Source organism: Lycium ferocissimum, chromosome 3, assembly GCF_029784015.1.
Source record: "Lycium ferocissimum isolate CSIRO_LF1 chromosome 3, AGI_CSIRO_Lferr_CH_V1, whole genome shotgun sequence".
Taxonomy (NCBI): Eukaryota; Viridiplantae; Streptophyta; class Magnoliopsida; order Solanales; family Solanaceae; genus Lycium; species Lycium ferocissimum.
In genome coordinates, this window is record NC_081344.1 from 9,686,321 (window position 1) to 9,711,759 (window position 25,439).

At 34.1% G+C, this 25,439-nt stretch overlaps 1 protein-coding gene, 1 long non-coding RNA gene and 2 pseudogenes across 2 annotated transcripts; 1 reads left to right on the plus strand and 3 right to left on the minus strand.

The window, feature by feature from the left end:
* Positions 1–2,520: 2,520 nt before the first annotated feature.
* On the minus strand, positions 2,521–10,192 carry LOC132048667 (uncharacterized; annotated as a pseudogene).
* A 4,417-nt stretch (positions 10,193–14,609) lies between these two features.
* Positions 14,610–15,599, plus strand: LOC132050924 (uncharacterized). The gene is made up of 2 exons (XM_059442257.1): positions 14,610–14,842; positions 14,918–15,599. The coding sequence occupies exons 1-2, from the start codon at positions 14,675–14,677 to the stop codon at positions 15,113–15,115; spliced, it is 366 nt and encodes a 121-aa protein (XP_059298240.1). The 5' UTR covers positions 14,610–14,674; the 3' UTR covers positions 15,116–15,599.
* Positions 15,600–15,813: 214 nt separating this feature from the next.
* LOC132050925 (uncharacterized) lies at positions 15,814–17,422 on the minus strand. Its single transcript, XR_009413525.1, has 2 exons — positions 16,611–17,422; positions 15,814–16,431 (listed from the first exon to the last, which is right to left on the minus strand). It is a non-coding gene; the product is annotated as an uncharacterized LOC132050925 (long non-coding RNA).
* Positions 17,423–17,920: 498 nt separating this feature from the next.
* On the minus strand, positions 17,921–21,860 carry LOC132049635 (GDSL esterase/lipase WDL1-like; annotated as a pseudogene).
* Between the last annotated feature and the right edge of the window lie 3,579 nt (positions 21,861–25,439).

The window sequence follows — 25,439 nt, forward strand, 5'->3', positions numbered from 1 at the left end:
TATATATATATATATATATATATATATATATATATATATATATATATATATATATATATATATATATATATATGGGCCGGCCATCGAACGTCCCCCCTTTGGCTTGCCCCCCAAGCTGCCATGTCTTAGTAGGGCTCACTTAGTGGTCTAGTTAGATTAATTAACTTCCCACTTCACTAATGTTCCTACATTAATTGTAATTAATAAGCAAACCGTGCACTATTTAAAATTGGGATTAAAAAGTCCTTGTCTCATATCTCAAAATAATCTTGTCCTTGTACTTATGTCGATTAACTTACGAATAATCCAACGTACAAAAATACGGGATATAACAAAATATTTGCCCTTATATTTGTTATTTATTACTTCATTTACCAAAGTATGTTTTCAATAAATCAAGATATTTTCAAACCCTTTTTGGTAATACATGGCCCCTTAGACTAATTTTTTGGGGGTGAAGTATGTACCATGATTTTTTTTCTATGTCTTATTTTTGCCCCTACATTATTTCTTTTTTACTTGGATTGCCAGATTCAATATGGTACATATAATTTGAGCCCTTTAAAAATACTTGAAAAGTTGTGCATGGTGATAATGTCATCTAATAGAAATAGCTATGCACAAAGATATTCTAAAATGGTAATAATAATAATAATAATTTTGGAGAACTCATTTGGTGCTGACAGAGCGTCGATCATATTTTCTTAGTAATTCTAAAATTGCCATTAAATTTCTCTTGATCTAATTTTTATTAAAAAAGAAATTATTTTGAATATGTAAAGGTTTAATGATGTAACACGATTATACAATAGAAAATAAATTTCAAAATAAAAAAATAAGTCGATAGAAAATAAATTTCAAAATCGGTCCTTAAAGAAAATAAAAATGAGAAGGAGCAAAATTATTAGATATATACAACGTTGCACCAAGACATGATTTAATTATTTAAATTTAGCCAATGCTAATGTAGTTGGGGCTATATATTATTATAACGAAAATTTAAAAAATTTATGAGATAAAGAAAAAAGAAAAGAAATATCATTTCCTCACATGCATTTCTTGAAAGGAAAAGAAAATTTTTAATTAAGAAAAATCATTATTTTTCACTAATATCTTTTAAATATTTTGAATAGTCAAGTATTGAAATTTATAGTACTTTTTACATAATTTTTAAATATGTAAATTTTCAAAGACTTAAAGATTCTATGCCCGAATTCACTATCAAAATTAAACTGGTGACTCTTGAAATTTAAACGGTGACACATAAATTGAAACTTAGTGATTACTTTATTACCTTGATCTTATGCCCGAACTTCCCGACACTAGTAAGTTATATATTTATTCATATGTATTTGAGTTGGATGTTGATAACCTCTTTCATCTTCATAGTGTGACGCAATGGTCAATTTTAAATTAAGACTACACCTCTCCTTCAACCAAACTCAAGTATCTTATTATGGAAACTGAAGCCAGTGCAAATAAAATTGTTGGTTCATACTCCCTTAATTGGACGGTATGCAGGTTCGTCGCCACCTTTTAGGAATCCACTCCATATGGAAAATTGGACTTTAGAATGCAAACATAATTCAGCTCGATCTTCTAAGATGTGGTCTCTTCAAGCGCCCAACCACCGCTATACAAACATTGCAAGCGCCCTTCCAAGCTTAGGTCGTCACATAATCCAAGGAGAAGTACGTTAGGGAGAGACAGTAGTGTCAGGGTGAATATTGTCAAATTACAGGGTATTGGGAGTGGGCCAAGGATACACTTGGTAGAAGTCAAGAAGCCTTAAGTACGACACAGATTCATAATGCCGTCTCGTTTTTCACCTATGACCGGGATTCAGGTATATTACAAGCATTTTCTGAGGCATGGTATCCCAAGGCAAATAAGATCCTTACATCCGTTGAGGAACTATCTATCTGCTTATGGGGCTTTTCCAATTGAAGCTACAAGAATCGGTTATCCTTGAAGTTCGGCTTCTTCAAGAATATAACCAAATCTTAAAGCGCGGATAAATTTGTCATGTACTATGACTTAAGTTTGGCTCTTTCACAAGAATCAAATTTCATAAACATATCCTTTTGGCCTAAAAAAAATAGGGAACAAAACACAAGTAGAAAAAAAATGGTTACCTGCCAAAATTGCAAAAAGGAAGGAAACCAGAACAATGCAAGTTTTTTTTATCCCCTCAATTCTAGCTACCTATGAAGAACCAAAAGTCAAAAAAATGATCGAATTGACAACCAAAACCATCCGCCTGTGCACGGTACGAAGTGGTTGAATGAATTTGATCAGCACCTTAAGATCATGTCAACTACCAAACCATATTCGGGACTGATGGGACACAGTTTGCTACTCACATTGTGAAGGAAAAAGGAAAAAAGAACCTGCTCATTAGGATACTGTTTGATTTTTTTATATATTTTTTTTAAAGTGACGAATATTATTCCATAGCTAACGGAGCCAACTAAGTCAAAGAAAAGCACTGAATTATATGACCTTGAGTTGTAATCAAAGTTACATGTGAAGAACTTTGTTAAGGCAAAACGTTATGATGACTGATCCAATCACTTCTCCAATAGTGCATCCTATCCACTGGCCAGTTGCAGGGCAAAATTTAAACATCATTGCTCCTATTCCTGCCCTTATAGAAACGAAAATAAGTGATGCACCACATCTAACAGTAGCAATGAAAATCTTCCTTCCCAGAATTTGAATTTTTGTTGATCTATCAAGTGTATCAGCATCATCTTGTTTAGATTTAAATAATTGCCAGATATCAATGCCAACTTGTACCAACCATGATGCCAAAACTCCGAGAATATGAACTATATATGTTGTTTTTATAACACTACAAATATAGACCACACTAGACATTCCCGTTTGAGCCTTACGCGCAGCTGACTGAGGAACATCTTTTAGAAGCTTCGATGCCATGCGCTGTGAAACATAGTGGACATCTAATCTTTCTAGGACGCGTCTCGTAGTTGCAACAGCAGTATCATGACCAATATGTTTTACTGATTTCTCGAAAGGAGTTACCAAATCGACATGACAACCTTCTTTCCTATCCTGTAGGAAATCTTCATCATCCTCATCCTCTGTGTTAGCATGGGGCTTCAGAAGAGGTTAATAAAATAATAGGAAAGATCTCAAGGATGTCATTGCAAGATTCTGTTAAAGCTAGCTAATGATTGAAGCTAGCTAAGTTGGTGTGAATGAGAAATGGAAGGAAAAAGAAAATGGAGGGAAAATCAAGTTAAAGCAAAGTTCCTTTGGAAAGGAGCTTTGTGCCACATTGGTGGTAGAAAGGGAGATTTATGTGTTTATATTAGAAAGCACTTATTCTAGCTCTTAAAGGGTTGAGAAGAGGGACTCCCCCAGCACCGTCGTCGTCGCCCGCCTCGGCTATTGATTTGGATTTGGTCAAATGATAATCTTTTTAGACCAAATTTATTTAATTCATTTTTCCATTTCTTGTATTAATTTTCACGTATAATTTTTATTATTTTTTGGCGGAAATTTCCCAACGGCTATTTTCCTATCCGAACAAACACCTTTCTCTCCGAACAGACACCTTGCTTATTTTGAACATGCATTGTTTAGGCTATAAATAAAGAGGGAATGCCTCATTTTCGGACACCAAAAATTTTGAAATCATTTTACATTCTTGCATTCTGCATATTTCTTCAAAATCAAAACTGAGTCAGTGTGTGATTTGTTACCGTTCTTGAGTTCGACGAAGTCATTGGCGTGTGAGATACCGCTAGTCTTACGACAGGTATATCCGTTTTATCCTGGGAGGAAGTAATCCATAACCTCGGGTATAGTGAGGGGATTAAATTCCTTAAGGACACACAGTGAATTCTGTGGTCTCGAATTTGTTTTTTTGGTTTCTGCATTTTTTGAGTTTACACAGTTTCTGGTTTTCAATTTCTGGTTTTCTGTTTCTGATCTTACGTGTCTAAGTTTTTGAACACAAAAAACTAACAAGCTTAAGGAATTTAATTTATTTCTGTGTTCATCTTTTTCTGTTCAACAATTACAGAAGGTTAAAACAAAGAAAAAAGAGAGAGTGTTTTCTAAGAAATAAAAGTGCTTTCCAGAAATAAAAAGGAACTTGTATATTGTTTGGAAACTAAAATCTTTGGATTTTCTACTCCGGTTGAGATTAAAGTTTCATTACTTTCTACTCATTTGGGTACTTGATTTGAAGATATAAAAACTTCATCGAGTATAAAATATACAATTTCCCGCATTCGGTTTGAAGTGTTTTTAATTCTGTTTGTGTAAACTTTATTCGGTTTGAAGAAATAAAATCTTCACCGTTGTGTATTAAATCTGTTTCTGTCAAAACTGATTCGGTTAGAAGATTTAAATACTTCACCATTTATTAAATTTTTCTATTGTTTCGTTTCGACAGAAATGGGCGACCTAACTCCAAATTTGAATGCTACTGCTACTGCCACACCAACCCCCGCGGTTGGCTCTACGAGCAATGCTGCGTCCTCATGTCGTGCTACACCAGCACCTGCTCCGACAGAGAAGCCCAAAAAATTTACCGGGATTGATTTCAAACGATGGCAGCAAAGATGTTCTTCTATTTAACTACTTTAAGCCTTCAAAAGTTTATTAAGGAGGTCATTCCGATTCTGCCGGAATCAACACCTGAAAATGAACATTTTGTTGTAGCTGAGGCTTGGAAGCACTCTGATTTTTTGTGCAAGAATTATATTCTTAGCGGACTGGAGGATGATCTTTACAACGTCTGTAATAATGTGGGAACTTCAAAAGAACTATGGGATGCGTTGGAAAAGAAATATAAACTGAGGATGCCGGATTGAAGAAGTTTATCGTTGCCAAGTTCCTGGACTACAAAATCGTAGATGGCAAGTCTGTTGTTACTCAAGTTCAAGATTTGCAGGTTATCATCCACGATCTTCTCACTGAAGGTATAAGTCTAATTAATACTTCTGTCGGAAGTATTAAGTATGCCATTACTTACATTTTGTTTGTTGTAGGTTTGGTGATTAGTGGGGCGTTTCAAGTTGTGGTAGTAATAGAGAAGTTGCCTCCTTCATGGAAGGACTTCAAAAATTACTTGAAACACAAACGAAAGGAGATAGCACTAGAAGATCTCATCGTCCGGTTGAGAATCGAGGAAGATAACAAGGCAGCAGAGAAGAAGGCTAATGGAAAATCAATCATAGGGGGAACACATATTGTTGAAACTGCTCCAATGAATCTGAAAAAGAGGAAAAAGGCATCGGGACCAAGGAACTATCCCAACAAGAAGAAATTCAAAGGAAACTGCTACAATTATGGGAAAATCGAACACAAAGCTACAGATTGCCGTGCTCCGAAAAAGGAAAAGAAAAAGGGTCAGGCTAATATGGTTGAAACAAATGAGGAAGTTGATGACTTGTGCGCTATGTTGTCTGAGTGAAACCTAGTGGGAAATCCTAAAGAGTGGTGGATTGACTCTGGCGTCACTCACCACATTTGTGCTGTTAGAGAAGTTTTTGCTTCATGTGCTCCCACCGGGCCCGACGAGACCATATTTATGGAAAATTCTGCAACGGCCAAGATTGAAGGTTGTGGAAAGATATTGCTGAAGATGACCTCTGGCAAGGTGGTGACTCTCAACAACGTCTGTCATGTTCCTGAAATTAGGAAAAATTTAGTGTCTACTGGACTTCTAGTGAAGAACGGTTTTAAGTGTGTTTATGTTTCAGACAAGGTTGTAATAAGTAAGAATGAGATGTACATCGGAAAATGTTACCTGATAGAGGGCCTTTTCAAACTAAATGTAATGGTCATTGATAATAATAAAGTTTCTGCTTCGTCTTACTTGCTTGAGTCAAATGATTTATGGCGTTCACATTTAGGACATGTCAATTATAGGACCTTGCGAAAAATGATTAGTTTGGAAGTATTGCCTAAGTTTGAATGCAATCAATCAAAATGTCAAATCTGTGTTGAATCTAAGTATGTTAAACATCCTTATAAGTCAGTTGAAAGGAATTCAAGTCCTTTAGACTTAATCCATACAGATATTTATGACATGAAGTCAATTCCATCTCGCGGTGGAAAGAAGTATTTCATAACTTTCATTGATGATAGTACACGATATTGCTAAGTTTATTTACTTAATAGTAAAGATGAAGCAATTGAGGCATTCAGGCAATACAAAAGTGAAGTTGAGACTCAACTTAATAAAAAGATTAAAATGATAAGGAGTGATAGGGGCGGCAAATATGAATCTCCTTTTGAACAAATATGTTTGGAATATGGCATTATTCATCAAACAACTACCCCTTACTTGCCACAATCCAACAGAATTGCGGAAAGAAAAAAAAGAACACTAAAAGAGATGATGAATGCCCTGTTAATAAGTTCTGGTTTACCCCAGAACTTGTGGGGGGAAGCTATCCTAACGGTGAGCCGAATAATCAATCGAGTTCCCCATAGAAAAACACAATCTATTCTATACGAAAAGTGAAAAGGAAGGAAGCCCAATTTGAAATACTTCAAAGTGTGGGGGTGTTTGAACAAGGTGCAAGTTCCTAAACCCAAAAGGGTAAAAATAGGACCTAAAATCATTGATTGTGCTTTCATAGGATATGCCACAAATAGTAAGGCATATCGATTTCTGGTTCATAAATCAGAAAATCACGACATTCAGGTGGATACGATAATTGAATCAGATAATGCTGACTTCTTTAAAAACATATATCCATATAAAAGGGAATGTGAGTCATCTAGCAAAGAATCTAAACAACCTCGAGAGGAAATAAAGGAAAATGTTCCTGATGAGGAAAATCCAAGACGTAGCAAACGTCAAAGGACGTTTACTTCCGTTGGACCAGAATTTCTAACATTTTTGTTAGAAATGAGCCTCGAACTTTCAACGAAGCTATGTCTTCATCGGAAGCTCAATTTTGGAAAGAGGCAATCAATAGTGAGATAGAATCCATATTGAACAACCATACTTGGGAATTGGTTGATCTTCCTCCAGGGAACAAACCTTTAGGTTCCAAATGGGTTTTCAAACGGAAAATGAGAGCTGATGTCACTATTGATAAATATAAGGCAAGACTAGTTGTTAAAGGGTTTCGACAACGAGAAGGTCTTGATTACTTTGATACATACTCGCCGGTAATGAGGATTACATCTATTTAGGTGTTAGTAGCGTTAGCCGCCATGTACGGTCTTGAAATCTATCAAATGGATGTGAAAACAACCTTCTTAAATGGAGATTTGGAGGAAGAAATTTACATCGAACAACCCGAAGGGTTTGTAGTTCCTGAGAAAGATAAGAAGGTTTGTTAAGTCTCTTTACGCACTAAAACAAGCACCCAAACATTGGCATGCAAAATTTGACCATATGATGCTGTCAAATGGATTCAAGATAAATGAGTGTGATAAATGTGTCTACATTAGAACACTTCCAACCACGTCGTCATTGTTTGTTTGTACATGGATGACATGTTGATAATGAGTAACAATATTGCTAACATAAATGCTACTAAACGTATGCTTGCAAGTAAGTTTGCTATGAAAGACTTAGGAGTTGCTGATCTAATTTTGGGAATTAAAATCCATAAGACTCCTCAAGGTCTAGCATTGTCTCAATCTCATTATATTGAAAAGGTACTTGAAAAGTTCAAGTATCATCTGATCGTAGTTGCAAAGACACCAATTGATGTGAACCTTGCTCTTACTAAGAATAAAGGTGAAAGTCATTCTCAATTGGATTATGCCAGAGTGTTGGGAAGTTTGATGTATATCATAAACTGTACGCGACCTGATATTGCATGTGCTATAAGTAAACTAAGTTGCTACACTAATAATCCCGACCAAAATCATTGGCTGGCAATGAAACGAGTTTTGGGGTATTTGAAACATACTCAAAACTTTGCTTTGTATTATAACGTATATCCCGCAATATCAAGGATACAAAGATGTAAATTGATCACCGGATCAATCAAACAAAATCCACAAGTGGATACGTGTTTACCATTGGTAGAGGAGCAGTATCTTGGAAGTCATCCAAACAGACATGTATCACCCGCTCTACAATGGTGTCTGAGTTCATAGCTTTAGACAAAGCCGGTGAAGAAGCTGAATGGCTCCGGAATTTCTTAGAAGACATTCCGTTTTGGCCCAAACCATTGGCTCATATATGCATACATTGCAATAGCCAAGCGGCAATAGGAAGGGCCGAGAGCGTTATGTACAACGGAAAGTCTTGTCACATACGACGAAGACATAATACAATTAGACAACTACTCTCTAGTGAAATTATCACAATTGACTATGTAAAGTTAAGGGATAATGTGTCGGATCCACTAACTAAAGGCCTAACTAGAGAGGTGGTTGAAAGATCATCGAGAAAAATGGGACTATGGCCGAGGACAAGTCACCGTGGCGGTAACTCGACCTAGAAGACTGGAGATCCCAAGATCTAGGTTCAAAGAGATCAAACAAAGTCATTAGTGACAGTTCAACATTGTCAAAATAACTTTTTTGGTCTATTCTCATGAAGAGACAATGTTCAGTACCAGGATAGCATTAAGGCTTTTTAATGGTTTCAAAGTTTGATACGGGGTATATCAAATAGTGTATCTACGGGATAACACATTTAGGAATCACCTATGTAAGTGTGAAGTGTAAGCCGCTTCAAGGAAAATTCTGTAAGGCCAATTCTCTACGCATTTATGAACCAAGCAGTGTTCATGGCTGAAACGAACAAAACAATAAGAACCAAAGACGGTTAAAGGGTTAATTGTGTGACGTGTGTTTGTCTAGGTATACACAAAATTTCGACGGTTCAAAGATATCAAATCTACCGATTGATCGAGTATATCCGACATATGTTCACTACGAAAAGTTCAAAGAGAAATCTACTTATCCAGATGCGATTAACCCTTGCTTACGAACCACACAGTTTTTTTCATGCATACATGTTTTTCATCATATAGCCATTCCCCATTCATGTGGGGGATTGTTATAGCTAGCTAATGATTGAAGCTAGCTAAGCTGGCGTGAATGAGAAATGGAAGGAAAAAGAAAATAGAGGGAAAATGAAGTTAAAGAAAAGTTCTTTTGGAAAGGAGCTTTGTACCACATTGGTGGTAGAAAGGGAGATTTATGTGTTTATATTAGAAAGCACTTCTTCTAGCTCTTAAAGGGTTGAGAAGAGAGACTCTCGTGTCGTTATCGTCGCTCGATTTGGGTTTGAATTTGGATTTGGTCAAATGATCTGATTGATTAATAATCTTTTTAGACCAAATTTATTTAATTCATTTTTCCATTTTTAGTATTAATTTCCACGAATAATTTTTATTATTTTTTGGCAAAAATTTCCCAACGGCTATTTTCTTATTTTAATTTTCGGAAAAGGCAAGGCCTTCCCGAACAGACACCTTTCTCTTCGAACAGACACCTTGCTTGTTCTGAACAGGCACTATTTAGGCTATAAATACAAAGGAAATACCTTATTTTCGGACACCAAAAATTTTGAAATCATTTTACATTCTTGCATTCTGCATATTTCTTCAAAATCAAAACTGAGTCAGTGTGTGATTTGTTATCGTTCTTGAGTTCGATGAAGTCATTGGCACGTGAGGTACCGCTACTCCTACGATAGGTATATCCAATTTATCCTGGGAGGAAGTAATCCATAACCTCGGGTACAGTGAGGGGATTAAATTCCTTAAGGACACACAGTGAATTATGTGGTCTGGTTTTTTTTTTTTTTTTTTTTGGTTTTCGCATTTTTCGAGTTTTACGCTTGGTTTTCTATTTCTGATCTTACGTGTCTAAGTTTCTGAACACAAAAAACTAACAGATTCCTCCACATAAGTGCTGAGAATAAAGGTTGTAACTCAACGTTATATTGTTTGGTACTATGCTTTAAGAAATCATGCTGAAAGTTAATTACTGGTTCACTTTGTATGTTTGATATATAATCTTCAGAAAATCCTATGCCAGCATCGCAAAATGCAACTCGTGTTGCACTATTACCAAAAAAAGCCCGAGAAAGAAAAGGATAACTGGCAGCAACAGAAGCACCAGCAGTTGAGGCCACGAGTTTGGCTGAGAAGACGCCATGAGAATGAACAGCTTGACCAGTAATGCTTGGATGTTTCCTCAGTAGATCCAATACAATAGCTATTCCTGCCATTCAACCAGGCGTAGACACTACAAAAAAATTAGAATTAGCTTTGAACTTCGTTCGGCAATCCGTTGCTAAATTGCTCGTAGCTAACATATTTTTATGATAATCCCTTACTAATTCACCGCTAAATAGGATTAGAGATGGATTTCGTTTTTTAGCTCCGGCATTTGTCTGTAGCTAATTCCTGTTATTTTAGTAGCAAGAACTCTGTCTCTCAGCCTCTATCGAGTCTTGACTCTCTGTCTTTCAGTCTCAGTGAATAAATAAGACTTTTGGAAACTATTTGATTACTATATAAGAGACTGTGTCAATTAGAAACCATTTGCATATGACTAAATGCCTCAAGACAAAGTAAGAAGACATTAGTTGAAACATGCAGAGGCAACTCCAACTTGGGTAATTACTTGTGATTTTCACCAATTTATTGCAAATTGCAGTACTTTCATGTGGACATAAGATTAAAACAAGCTAGTCTTTATAGTAGCAATGATTGTTTACATACATCTCTATGGAATGATCAATGATAATACCTAATGAGCAATTCCTAGTTTTTTTTCCATTAATTTGAAAAGAATTATATTATCTAAAGTAGAAATACATGAACTTGTGAGAAGGTGCAACAATATTTTTAATATTTTAAAAAATAGAGTATAAAGCCAAACAAAAAAAAGGGGGACGATTTGAATCTGGACCAAGAATGAAAGCACCAGTCGATTAAAATTTTGAATCCATATATTAGATTAATGATACCAAGATTCTTATTACACTACGAAAAACAGGTAGGAGTATATGCGACGGACAAATTCTGTAGCTAAACATCAAAATTCATGGTTAATCCTATTTAGCAACTGATTAACAACAAATAATTAAAAAAAACCGTAAGTTAGCTATGAGCTATTTAGCACAAAGTTTGTAGTTGATTTCATACTACGACTTTTTTAGTGTTAGCTTTTAAGTAAAGAAAGACAATGGAAGGTATTAAAACAAGCTGCTATCACGAGAAAAAAAAAAGGAAATAACATAAAAAGTGAGTCTGAATTTCGTACTAGGGATAAATTTTCCAACAATCAAACGTTTGCTCGTTAGTTTCAAAGATCTTGATGACAATTTTTATCATCAGCAACTTTACTTGGCAAGCAAAGATTCTTGATCAATCAGCGTTTTAAAAATTGACATGTGAATATTAAAAGAAAATTAAAGACAAGAGTAGTGTCAAAGTACTAGATGAAAGTCGAAGCCTAGCTTCCTCTTCTTCTTGTAGTGAATTAAATAATAAATCAAGAATTGAATGATGACTTGTAATAAAAAGCTTTGCTTTTATAAGCCGGAAAAGGGTCAAAAATACCCTTGAACTATTCGAAATAAGTCACCTATACCCTCCGTTAGTTTTTTGTGTCAAAAAGGCCGTCACCGTTACCAAATGAGGCCACCAATACCCCTCTGCTTAACAGCTTTCCACTTAATCGGTTGTGGCAAGCCATATGTAAAAAAAAATTGCCATGTGGCAATGCTACATCAATTAAACGCTTAATCCCCTTCCCTAACCCAACCCAGCCACTTCCACCCGACCCATTCATTATTTACCCATCCAATAAATACTCCTAAAACCCATTTACCCTAATTTCTCACTTCACATTAAACACTCAGGTTTAGGCGACTTCAAAGTTGCGGCTAGGATTTGAACCTTGAAGATTGGCTACTAAAAAGGCGTGTGTTAGGTAATTTCTTTCATAATATATCATCCATATCTTTATTAGTTCATTAATCTAGGGTTTTTATTAGTTTTTGTACTTAGGTTAGTTGTGTATTTATGGTTTAGGATCTGTACAGCTTTGTTAAATGTTTGACTTAGTATTTTTAGGATTTGTGTTTATTTGAGTTAAAATAGTAGTATGCATGTGTGTTGGGGTCTGTTTTTGTGTCTGATTTCATATTAGGGTTTTTTTGGAATCATGTGAACTTTGTCCTTATTTTGGTGGTCCGGTTCTGTTTTTTTATCTGATTTGATGACTTTTTTTTTATGCATGTGAAAAATGTATCTTCTTTAAGTTTTTTAGTTGCCTTTGAATGTGTATGTGTGTGGTCCCAATATCCACCTTCCATTGTTTATTACTAAACCACTATATCTTAAGGTGATATGTATGCTTAAAGAAAAATTGGCAGCCCTTATATGTTTTGTCCTTTTTAGCTTAAGATTCCTTTAGGTGATTCTTTATTGATGTGGGGCCCACTGTTTATGTCTTTTTGTGCTTTTATAGAAATTTCAATATGAAAGATTTGTTAGTTGACCTTTTGTTCCACCATGGAGGACAGTGGGTTAGAAAACCTTAGTTATTGTATGAAAAAAATTTGTATCCTTTATGAGGAAGACTGATCCAGATCTGATATGTTTAAAAGACATAGAAGATGAGTTCATAAATAATTGTGGGTTTGTTAAAGTGAAGCTACTACTTGTGAAAGAACCTTCTGGAGAACTATACTTGGTTGAAGGGGATGAAGGGATTAGGACCCTACAGTACTTGTTAAGTGAAGAATCTACGAGTGTCCATTTTTTTGCTGTTGATGATTTTGAAGAAGTTGTTGCTGCCCCTACTATTATTCATCATAGCGAACCATACTCTTTGCCATGTGAATATGGGACTGATGCTGAGTCAGAAAGTGATAATGGTTTAGTTAATCCATCTTCAGATAGTGAAGAATATAACTTTGATGAGTTAGAGCTTATTAAGATGCAAAAAATTATGGAAGTTAATGATAAGCTTGAACATTACAAAGAGCTGCATATAGATATGACCTTTAAGGACTTAGATGAGGCTAGAAAGGTTGTGATTTTGTTTGCCCTTGCTACTAAAAAACCTTTGCTAGTGGATAAGAGTGACACAAAAAGATTGAGGTATAAATGCATAGTTGGCTGCCCATTTGCCATTCTCATTTCTCTAGATGGTAAGGGTCTAGGTTTTAAGGTTAAAACTTTGAGGACAAAGAAAAATTGTGAAATTGCATTTGCAAATCCTAGAGCTACCACATCTATTTTAGCAAATGATTTCAAGAGTAAAGTTCAGAACAACCCCAAGTACAAGCTTAAGGATATGAGACAAGATTTAAGGGATAATTTCAACCTAAGTACTAATGACACAAAGTTGAAAAGGGCAAAGAGGAATGCACTTCAGGTGATAAAAGGTAGTTTCTTGGATGATTACAATAGATTAGAGGCTTATGCAAATGAGATTAGGATCAAAGAATCCTGATAGTGATGTGGTGATCAATTTATCAAAGGCTGGATTGGAACAAGGTAAAAGACGGTTTCTTAGAATGTATATGTGTTTCAATACCTTTAAGTTGGCTTGGAAAAAAGGTTTGAGACCCTTTATTGGACTGGATGGGACCTTCTTGAAGGGTCACTGCAAGGGGCAACTACTGGTGGCTATGGCACAAGATTGTGACACTTCATTTTATCCATTGGCATATGCTGTAGAGGATAAGGAGACAAGTAGGACATGGACATGGTTTTTGCAATTGCTGGAGAATTCTTTGAATTTGAAGAAAGGTGAAAGAATCACCTTTATATCTGATATACAGAAGGTAAATAATCTGCCCAATATGTATATCTTTTAATGTACTTTTTACAGTCTTTATCTAAGTAGCTTCTGATTATTTAATTCCTTGACATGAACAGGGACTGTTGGATGCTGTAAAAATGTGTTTCCTTTAGCAAAACATAGGTAAATTAATATGATGTCTTAATTTAATGCATTCTTAATTTTTAACTAAACAATTGACTGAAATTTTGTGCAGGTGGTGTTTAAGGCATACTGAGGCAAACTGGATGAAATATTGGAAGTCAGGTGAAATGAAGAAACTTCTATGTTGGTCTGCTTGGAGTACTTATGAGGAGGATTTTAAGGACCAGTTGATTACAATTGGTGAATTGTCAGAGGATGCTGCCAAGGACTTTCTTAAGTATCCAGTAGAAAGATGGTGTAGAGCTTATATGGACACTGTTTGTAAAAATCAGATGGTGGATAACAACTTCACTGAGTCCTTCAATTCATGGGTACTACAACCAAGAGGTAAGCCTATCTTGAGGATGCTTGAGGAGATTAGACTTAAGATAATGAATAGGCTGAGAGAAAAGGAAGTTGACGTAAGGACATGGACCACTAATTACAGTCCATATTGCATGAACTTGTTTACTTCCCACATAATGATAGCAAACTTGTATAATATTACTTTTAATGGTGAGGATGGGTATGAAGTGTCTGACGGTGATAATAGGCACACAGTGAATCTGGTACAAAAGAAATGCACCTGCAGATCTTGGCAGCTGACTGGCATCCCATATCCCCATGCCATCAAGGCATTGTTGCACCAAAAGATTAAACCTATGACTGAAATTAACTGGTGGTATAGCAAGGTGTTGACATATGGGCCCAAGTCAAGGCACCTGTTAGAGGGGAGAGATTCTGGAAAGTGTTACCAGAACATAAAATGGCCCCACCTGACATTGTGAAGACTATTGGCAGACCTAAGGTGAAAAGAATAAGAGAAAAAGATGCAGCAATTAAAAGAGTTGGAGAGTGGGCACATTCTAGAAAAGGAACTAGAATGACATGTAGCAAGTGTGGTTCATATTCTCACAATGCAAGGAAATGCAAGGTAATTACCTATCTTATTTATACTTTACCTATGAAATATTCAAATGAACTAATCAATTTACTTGTTTTTTTATAGGATGCTGAAGAAGCAAGTACTTCAAGAACTAGGAAAAGGGCCAGATATGTTGAAGCACAAGAGGTTGATGTCAATAGTTCAGCACCTCAACCATCACAAGAAGGTGACTTCCATTTCAAGCCCATACCTAGAGTTCCACAGAAGCAAAAGATGAAAGATTTGGTCCCTTTTCAGAGGATGATAGTGATCCAGATCTAAGGCCAAAGATCATTTCTGAAGAGCAAACAAGGTTGAGAATGAGGCAAGCTAGAATAGTGCAAACTGGGAGTAGAGTGATTTCTTTCAAGGGTGACCATACTAGTGTGAGTGAGCCTACAGATTTGCCTTACTCACCTACTAAGCTTACTTGGAAAGGAAATGAAATTGTCACTAGCAACCACTTGAAAAGGGCAAGAGAGAAGAAGGTGGGAAAGATCAAATTTAGACTCTTGGTTCTATTTATTAGTTGTAATATTGACTTAATTCTGCCAGATATTGTATTTCCAACTACCAAATAGGATCAGTTTTTGCAAGATTTGGTAGTTCAAAATGTAAGCTACTAGTTTTTGTTTTGTGTTATGGTCTGGCAAAGTGCAAACAATGGCAAGTGTAGGTTTAAGTATCTTCAGTTTGTTGGATTGCTAGTTTATGTCTGTTGGTATGTTTATGAAAAATAATGAATATGGTAATATTTTGACTTGTGTAATGACTATGGTGTTTCTGTCCAGTTTCTGGAATTTGTTTGTAGAATGGTTGTTGACACATTTTAAGTGTAGTTTTTATGCCACTGTTTTGTCTAATTTTGCACCTTAAGTGAGCACATGAAATGTGTACAAGATACACTAACTTCATTCGAATACCACACAATACACCAAGTTTAACAACATACATCAACATCATTACAAAACAACACAATACACCAACTAAAACATCACACATGAACTTCATTACATCACAACAAAATACAACAACTTCAACATCATACATCACCTTCATTACAATAAACACAAGGAACCTACATAACTATTACAACAAACGCAAGGAACTTCATCAACGCCGTTACAACAACACCATTTTCTTCATCATCCCAACAATCTGCATAACTACATTCACTTCATCATCCCAACAAGAAACACAAGGAACAAAGCACATGAAATAAAAATGATAGTTTTCAACTTTTTGATTTTCTTCTCCAAAGTCACAACTCTTTCGGCCTCTTGAACTGATATAAACTCCATTTCTTCAACTTTCTCCTCTAAAATACTAAGTTTGGCAGCCTCTTAGAGATTGACAAAATCATTTTCTTCAAGTTTCTTCTTCAGATTGTCCCTTTCAATAATAATAGCCTCCATATCATCAATTAGATTCCTCATATTAAACCTTTCATCGACATCCATTCCATCGACTATCCTTTTCAATTTGTTTCTTTCCGCCTTCATATTATCCAATTTACTCTTTAGATCTAATATAACTGTTACTGCCCTTGGTGGGAGTTGATGTTTGTCTTGCCATTCTCAATATCCACAATTAGTAACCTACAACAAAATTGAAGAGATTTAATGTATTTTAGTCATCAAATACGAATGTCAAAGAAATGCATACTAATTTACAAATAAAATTCATCAAAATGTACAATCATATAACCAATTAAAACATACTTAGTTCAACATTGTAGTATATAAACATGTAAAACGAAAATGAATTTAGAACTTACTTTGGGTCTTGGACATTTGTAGAACCTTCTAGCTCCCAGCATTTGCATCAGTCCAAGCGGTCAAATTTAGAGCGTTAACTCCACAACGACATTTTATAGCATTTCGACTTTTAGTGGAATTGATGGAGCCTTCCGACATTTCTTGAGAATCAAAGGTTAAGAGAGGATATTCTCAAATTAGGATTCTGATTTGGGTGGTGGGAGTGAGAAATTAGGGTAAATGGGCTTTAGGAGTATTTATTGGATGGGTAAATAATGAATGGGTCGGGTGGGTGTGGTTGGGTTGGGTTGGGTTAGGGAAGGGTATTGGGCCTTTAATTGATGTGGCATTGCCACATGGCAATTTTTTTTACATGTGGCTTGCCACATCAGATTAAGTGGCAAGCCGTTAAGCGGAGGGGTATTGGTGGCCTCATTTGGTAACGGTGAGGGCCATTTTGACACGAAAAACTAACGGAGGGTATAGGTGACCTATTTCGAATAGTTCAGGGGTATTTTGACCCTTTTCCGTTTATAAGCAGCCACAATCGGTTCCCAACTCGGAAAATTAAGGAGTCTTTTTGTAGATGGAATTTCAAAAGGAAGGAAGTTCTAATCCCATTTAAATTTGGAAACGCATCATAATATATTTTTCTATAAAATGTTTTTTTTTGGAAATAAATGAGTTTCTTATTTTTTTTAAATTAATTAAACCAACCCCTTAAGCTACATTAACCCTTGGTGTGGGGGATTTGGCAAGACCTCTACTTTAATTTGTAAGTGAGTTTTTTATTTATTTTTTAGTGTTTGGTATGTACGTAAAATAATATTGTCCCAAGAGCATTTATATGTAATTTAAGTAAAAAATCTTGTAAATTTTAGGATAAGGGGGGAATGGGCATTTGGGGGGATGGTCAAGGAGTGGGGGCTGGAGGCGGCGTTGGGGAGAAAATAATGAGCTTGGGAGACCACTGTTGGATTTGTTTTCTCTGCTCCCAATAGAAAAGTCATTTTCTCCATTTCAAAGGAACTTGTTTTCTTTGAAAAAATATTTCCTCAATACTAGGTTGTAGATAATATTTCATGGTGTTTTCCTTGAGATTATTTTTCCAGAAAAAAAAATCAAGTTGTTTTTCTATCCTAAATTATATAGTTTGTGGAACTCTCAGATTGGTGGAAGAAGTATTCAACTAGAAGCATAAGCCTTGAATTATGTGAAAATAGAAAAAATAAAAAATAACACATCCTGCATGGTCTTGTGTCGGCTCTGTAAATATATGTTTTGTGTCACAAAATCAATTGACCCGTATTTTCAAGGAACAATAGACAAATATCATAATTATTCAATTCGGATACTTACCATAGTACATTGTTACATAGTACACCCAGATACATTATTCTACAAAGAAAGCAAACCCTTCCTAGGAGAAGGCAAAACCTTCCTAGGAACTTTTATTACTCTTTCTGCAAAAGAGTTTATTAGGACACATGAAACAGGAAAATGGGAAATTGACTAGTAGTACTTAGTCTTATTATTCTTGCATATTTTTATTTTATTATGCATCCAAAATAAGCTCTTGGGGTTTAGGATCAAGGGAATAATTAGTAACCCCCTACAGTTTTATTTATACTCTCCTTGAGCATCTCAAGGTGCAAGTCGGGACCAATATCAGCAAACTCATCAGGCATTTTGTTCCAATCTAGTGATTACATCCAAGATTTTATTCACCAAAATGTCACTTCCTTCTTTTGTTAAATGCATTCCATCCCTACACAAACAAAATTCAAAGCTTACCATTTATTCATAAGCTCTTCCTAGAAAATATTTAAATAATCATAACACTTATTAAGTAATTACATATAAATCTCTTAATAAGTATAAATTGGTATTTAGTAAAAATGGCAACTAACCTGCTATCATGTTACATGCCGTTAGGCCAAGCTACAAAATCTGTTTATTTTGAAAAGCTCTTTTTGTCAGAAGTGTTTTTTTTTTAAAAAAATAATATTTTTAGAGGTTAGCAGTTTATGTTTGACTAATCAATTAGAAAAATACTTTTGTCAAGTGCTTTTGAAAGAAAAAAAACTATTTTTTCAGCTTCTAAAAGCAACTATTGTTAAAACTCAAAAGCACGTATTATTTTCTAAAAGTTTGATCAAACACCTCAACATTCTAAAGATAAGAACTTCATTTTTTAAGAAAAATACACTTTTGAATCCCAGGAACTTGGCCAAACATATTATAAAATTCACTGGTTGTGCAAGAACAAATTTAGACTCTCAGAGCATATATATATAACTTAATTTCCTTTGTTCAACAAGAATTATGACAATATTGTTTACGACTACTACTACTACATTATAATAACTCCAAAATCAAAGAGTAGAAGTAGCAAATTTGATTACCAGAAGACATCAGGGCGTTCGTTTAACGCTGACCAAAAATCAATAACCGGCACACATAATTCTTGGCCTAATTTAATACCAGCTTCTGAGTATATGCGAGATACCTCATTTGTTCTACCTCGATTATCCCTGATTAGAAGAAGAATTAATACTTTTAAACAATAGTTAATTAATTATTACTTGAAAATTAAATAAGAGGTCATAGGTGTTTCAGTATTATTGGGGTTAATTAATTACCAGTAATGCTTGACAACTTGTTCCTCGTTTACCGGTGGAGCGCTTAGCATAATTAGACGAGTCTTTTCTGAAAGGCCCTGTAAGTCATGTGACGGGAGTTTTTTTAGAAATACCAAATAAAGAGAATTTAAGTTTATTCGAACTTGATATTTATATTAAAGCAAATATGCATGATACGTGTTTTTACATAAACTGATAAACATATAATCAATAAATAAGCACTCTCATCTCATTAGGATAGACCATTTACATCACACCGTTTGGGGTGCGGTCCTGCCCCGGACCCCGCTAACGCGAATGCTTTGTGCACCGAATTGTCCTTTTTATCTCATTAAATCACTTAATTAGTGTAAGTTAATATGATTCGATGCAAACCACTCGATGCGAATAAGTATATTTATCAGCCAGATCTAACTTCATGTACCTTGATATGAAGTGCAATCTTCCTCATGTTTTCAACATATTCATCAAGAGGGACATGAGTGCTGTTAGGAAATTCAGGATCTGCTGAATCATTCTCACCAAAATAAAGTATGACAAGAGAAGGCTGAATTTCTGCATCCTACATGTGAATTAAACAAATTGTAATAAATTAGAACTCCATATCAGAAAAAAAAAATCTTTGAGGAAGAAAAACAAACATTATTATAAATTTTGGAACATCGACTAGCTAGCCAATAAGGTCTAAACTAAACTCATGGGTTTAGTTCTAATAATAACATGTAATTTAGGTTAGCTACGGCAGAAGGCGTGGCGTGGTGGGATTGGATAAGGTCTCTCCATCCTTTACTACAGGTTTCTTTACGAGCCTTGTGAATAGAAAGGAAAAAAACCGACCGCGAATGCAATTGTAGAGCCAACCAGTTATAAATATGGGGTCATACTCTTACATTTTTGTAAATTCAAAAAGCGAATATTTTAACTTTTTCGTTAATTCTGCCTGATATATGGATAAAATGCAGAACATTTAGTTGGTCTGCATAAGTTAATTTTTTGCAAAAGAAAAGTCCAACCTAAGAAAAAAATTCAATGTTTTGTAGTAAGAGTTTTATTCTAGCAGGTGGTAGCTGGGTATATCCAGGATGCACACAAATCATTCAAAATTAAACATACATGCAATATTCATAAGATATATACCTTTGGGAAAACTCTCTCGTAAATTTTAAGAGCCATCCTTGAGTTCCAACCAGAATATCCACGCAACATTATATCGGCCTGTTCCAATTATTAAAAAAAAAAAAAAAAAGATTAACTTAGAGTTGGAAATATTAATTTCAACTTATAATTATTTGCCTATTTTATAGAAAAGGACCTTGCTTGGAATTATTTGGGATTCTTGATTGTGGCAAAGAGCCAAAGATTAGTCCAGTACCGCAATAAATTTATAAATCTTATGGCGGATATAGAAATAGAGGCTCTTTAATTAATTATTACTGTATTACTTATTATCTTAATTACTCCAATATATTTCTGTTTCCAGTAGTATTAGTTCACTTTGTGACACTTGTTGGCTTCTTAATCGTTATGTCAGAACCCTAAGCTGGCAGAGATAAAATTTCATGTTGTTGAAGTATGTGACCATCTCATCTAAAAGCTTAAGCCGTTTTATAGAGTAGATTTTTTTATTTACTTTAATTATATTCTCAACACGCTCCCAAACACATGATTTTTTTTATAATGAGTGGCGGTGAAATTTGATCCCAGAACCTCTATCTACTCTAATACCATATTAAAGTGTGTGGCCATCTATAACACATGCATTTAGCTATCAAATTAATGTCTCTTAATAACAAACATAGTCACCTGACTTGCAATGAAAAGGTGATATCCGGTTAACTATCCCGAAGTTTTGCAAGAATGATAGTTTTAAAAAGTACTCAATAAAATTGATTGGTTTTGAGCATAGAAAAATAAATTTGATGATTTAATTTTATTGTAATTATACTATAAGTTGAGTGACCTTCTATGTAATTAACCCCTCACTGATATCTTACTTCTCATGAAATTGTAAATCCTGATTGATATGACATTTTGAAATACATATAGGATTATAGTCCAATTTACATCTGCTTGAGCATATACAGTGTTGATATTACTGGTTCATCTGATCAGAGCTATTTTGGCTTAGACTCTATATATGTTTTAAAAGAATTTACTATATAAGTATAAATAATAGATTTCCAATAAAGTAAATCAAATGGATAATGAGAGAATCTTGAATTTGAATTCATATGAATCCTGTATATGCTTCAGCGTATATGCAATTCTCTTATATATAGTCCCTCAGTTTCACTTCATGTGATGAGGCATAAAATTTGCGAAAGAAAAGAAAATGTTTGAAACTTATGGTCATAAGTGTGTCATGCTTCTTCTGAGTGAGAACATAACATATGAATCTATCGTCTAAATTCTGAATTCGCCTCTGTTAAACTTGGGCAGCAGAAATACCTTGCGAGAGTAGAGAGTTGCAAGGGTTGCACCCCAACCATGAAAGTAGTAGCTTAACTGCACTATTGAAGATCCAAATAGGACAAACAATGGGCGATTTGGTCCTACCATTTTTTCTTTTTGCTGTCTTTTCACTCAACAACAACAAAAGATTTTCCTATTTGATGCCATAAACAGTTGCATGTCTACAGTATTTATACCGACGGATGCCCACAAACAACAAAATTTTAAAAAAAATTCATACACGTGCATACCAATATAACAATATAATATGCATCCAACTTAATTTGGTATGCGTACACCTTTGTTCTTTATTTATTTTTTTGACCTTTATTCTTTATTCGTTTACCTTTTATTCCCACTTATTATATTCTACGTTTACCTTTTATTCCCACTTATTATATTCTAAATAGTACTAAAAATTCTATCTTTGCCAAGATCCGCTCCACCCTGCTAAGTATTAGATGTTATCTGTTGATATATATAGCACAGTCAGTAGTAGGCGTTTGGATTTGAATGAGTGATATTATAATTAAGAAAAAAGAATATTTGAGGTTAAGTTGAAAAAGAATATTTGAAAACTAAAGTTGTATTTGGTATTTGTAGTTTTGTGAGGGAGAAAAAGTTTTTACTTGAAAAACTGGTTCAGACCAATTGTGCTAAATAGAAAAAATGTACAATTAAACACGCTTTTGAAGAAGAAGAAAAAAAAAAAAAAGCAACAACAAAAAAAAGGCCAAATGGTCCTTAGATTCTCTACTTACTTTTATCACGTAAAGTTGAAGTGGAACTAGAATTTCGTGTTTCTGAGTTCCGGATTCTAAAATAGGCAGCTTATTGGATTCTAATAAATTATTTTTACATATTAAGTAAATTTCTAATTCAAATACACAAATTTAAGTGAAAATTATTGAATTCTGTTAAACCCGTAAGCAAAATTATAGCTTTGTGGAGTCCATTCTTAACATCGAGGGCAATGGACTTTGAAGAAATTATTCTTTGGTTTTATTATTCATTCGCTACCAATGCCCTATTTGTCGCACTTTATGTGGGAAACCTTGAATGTATTGCGCTTATTCTTCAAACATTAATATCTTGTTTTGTCTTTTAGTTTCTCATCATCGTGAAATAGTATGGATAGGTACTTTTGTTCCAAATATTGTGGAACCATATATAGATGTAGATAGAAAAAAGAAAGTGGACATGTTTTTGGAAGGAGGGTGAGGATTATTTTATTTTTTTGTGGATGTCTCTAGGGATTTTGTAGCTTTTTTAAACAAAAGCACATGGAACATGTGAGTCGAATAAACTATCGTTGTTTAACATTGATGGCTATGTACATTATTATCAATAGTTCAAACTCGTGATAATGTACAAGAAAGACTTCATTCAAATCCTTTTAAAAGGTGGATTAAGGATTTAAATATCATAGATTTGATTTTGAAATTCTATAATATTTATTCGGCTCAAAATATATTGGTTGTACTTATATAGTGAGTTTTTAACACATATACGCGATTTAAGATAAAATTACTTGTTTAGATGAAACTCATAAGGTATGCACTATACAGATGCCTATGAGATTAGAGCACAATTATGTATATAGAGGAATTGTACTTTTCCAATGAATTGTGATATTGGTCTTTTTAAAATATGACTAAGCACATTTAACTTTTAATTAATTGAAGTGTGCACTGCATTTTTTATCCTTTCTACTTGTGAATCTTCACGTATTTATCAAATCATTAACGATATAACATACTGTATTTCCTAAGTAAAGAGACAGAAAATACATACTTTAGTTAATTAAATTTCAAATGTGCTTAATTGTATATCGTAAGAACCAAACCAAAAATCATCACTAAATGAGGGGTCAAAATTATTGTCACTCCCTAATCCCTGTATGTATAAAAGAAGAAATTACACCTCCTTAATTGGAATAGTGCTGCCCAACCTAAAACCTGGGAGAGTAGGAGTAGTTTAAATGAAGGCAAATAATGCCTCGTCAATTTCTAGCTTAGGTTGGAGACTTGTCAAAAATAAGTATGCCCCTCGGATTTAAGCCTCAAAATAATTACCAAAAAGTTGGACTACTAACCACAAGTTAACCATAAAACTAAACAAATTTTAGTGTTTTTTTTTCTGGTTTTCCATTTGGTGTTTGTTACCCACATTGAAGCCCGACTATATCCGGATTCACGTCGCGTAGGGCCCATTTGAGCCAAGCGCTCGTTACCAAGGATTTTTTCATATCCAAGGCTCGAACCAAAAACCTCTGGTTAAGAGAGAAGCAGCCCCATCTTCTGCACCAAGTTCTCTGGTGATACTAAACAAAGAAAAAAAAAATTGTACTTAGAAAAGTATCAAAGAAGGATGAAAATTTAGCCACTCGAGGAATCAATGGGCTGTGGGAAGGAGGAATACTATAGGACTTTAGTACAATAATTTGGATGAAAGAAGGATCGGGACCATTATTGGATAATATTTTGTTGAAGTGGGAAAAAAATAAGTATAAGAGTTTGTAATTGAAAAATAATGTTTGTAAGTTGAAGTTGTATTTCCGGCTTGAATTTCATTTTAAAAAAGTTAAAGTTCTCTATGAAAATTATTATTGAAATACTTCTTAAACCTATCTCTCAAATTTCAAATACTCTATTTCAAAATGAAGTTGAAATGACAAATTGTAAAACAAACGCAAAAAAATGTTCAAACGTTCCAAATAATATTCATGACTCATGACTCATGAGTATTAAGTACCGTCGTGTTCGGTCTCATCAGTAGTATAACTTATACACTTATATATTTTAAATTTTAAATTTAATAGTATAAAAGAATTAAGTACGTATGTGAACAGTAAATAAGTTTTAGTCACTATAAATACACGTTATGTAATAAGTAGTAAAAAACTAAAAATAATATATTACCATATAATTTAAAGAAGTATCTTATTATTTAAAATATTTTAAATTAGTATTAAACAACTAGTATCGTAAGAATAAAGGATATCTTCTCACATATTAAAGATCATATCCAATTGTAAATTCAAATTTAGCTATCTCATCTGACTATAATCTGATCTTTTAGTAATTGTTTCACATTAAAATAACAAATAGTACTGTTAAAGATATAGACATGAGATGTATTTTTTGAAAATAAATATTTGATCCTGAAAAAGAACCCAATCAATCAATTACTCCGTAAATACTTTAATTAGCCACCCTACACTAGCTAGTAGCTCCGGATTCTGGTTGAAATTATTAACACTTTCTTGAATGGAAAGACAATAACACGTGTAACTTGTGAACATCAAACCATTAAAAATTATGGTACGATAAGTATTTCTCCATTATTAATAAGATCTTTCAGTTTCAAGCTTTAAGATAGCATAATAAGAAAGTGTTTTATCTCCAAAGCAAGACTTTCCGACACTAATTTAAATTAGTTGGATCTCAAAATAACTACTAAAGATCGAATAAAAGAAATTGTCATACACGTGATGTGTGATTTACTTTTTACTTTTACTTCAAATAAATAATTTAAGTTTTGAAAGTTAATTTGAGGCAAGTGAAATAATGGTTGATCACTTAAGAATTTTCAATTTTTCTTCCAATTGAAATCAATATTTAAATACGATTTCAACTTTCAAATCTCTTTATTACCTTCTAGCTTCAAATATTCAGTTTTCCTTAACTTCACCCAAATATTCATGATTTTTATCTCATTCAAACCTCTAAATAGAAATGAAAGAAGACATGAAAG

What these genes read in the sequence shown, in the direction of transcription:
- LOC132050924 (XM_059442257.1), top strand. Translation starts at nt 14,675, where the DNA reads ATGGCCCCACCTGACATTGTGAAGACTATTGGCAGACCTAAGGTGAAA. An exon ending in ACAATGCAAGGAAATGCAAG is followed by an intron (nt 14,843 to 14,917) that starts GTAATTACCTAT and finishes GTTTTTTTATAG; the next exon opens with GATGCTGAAGAAGCAAGTAC.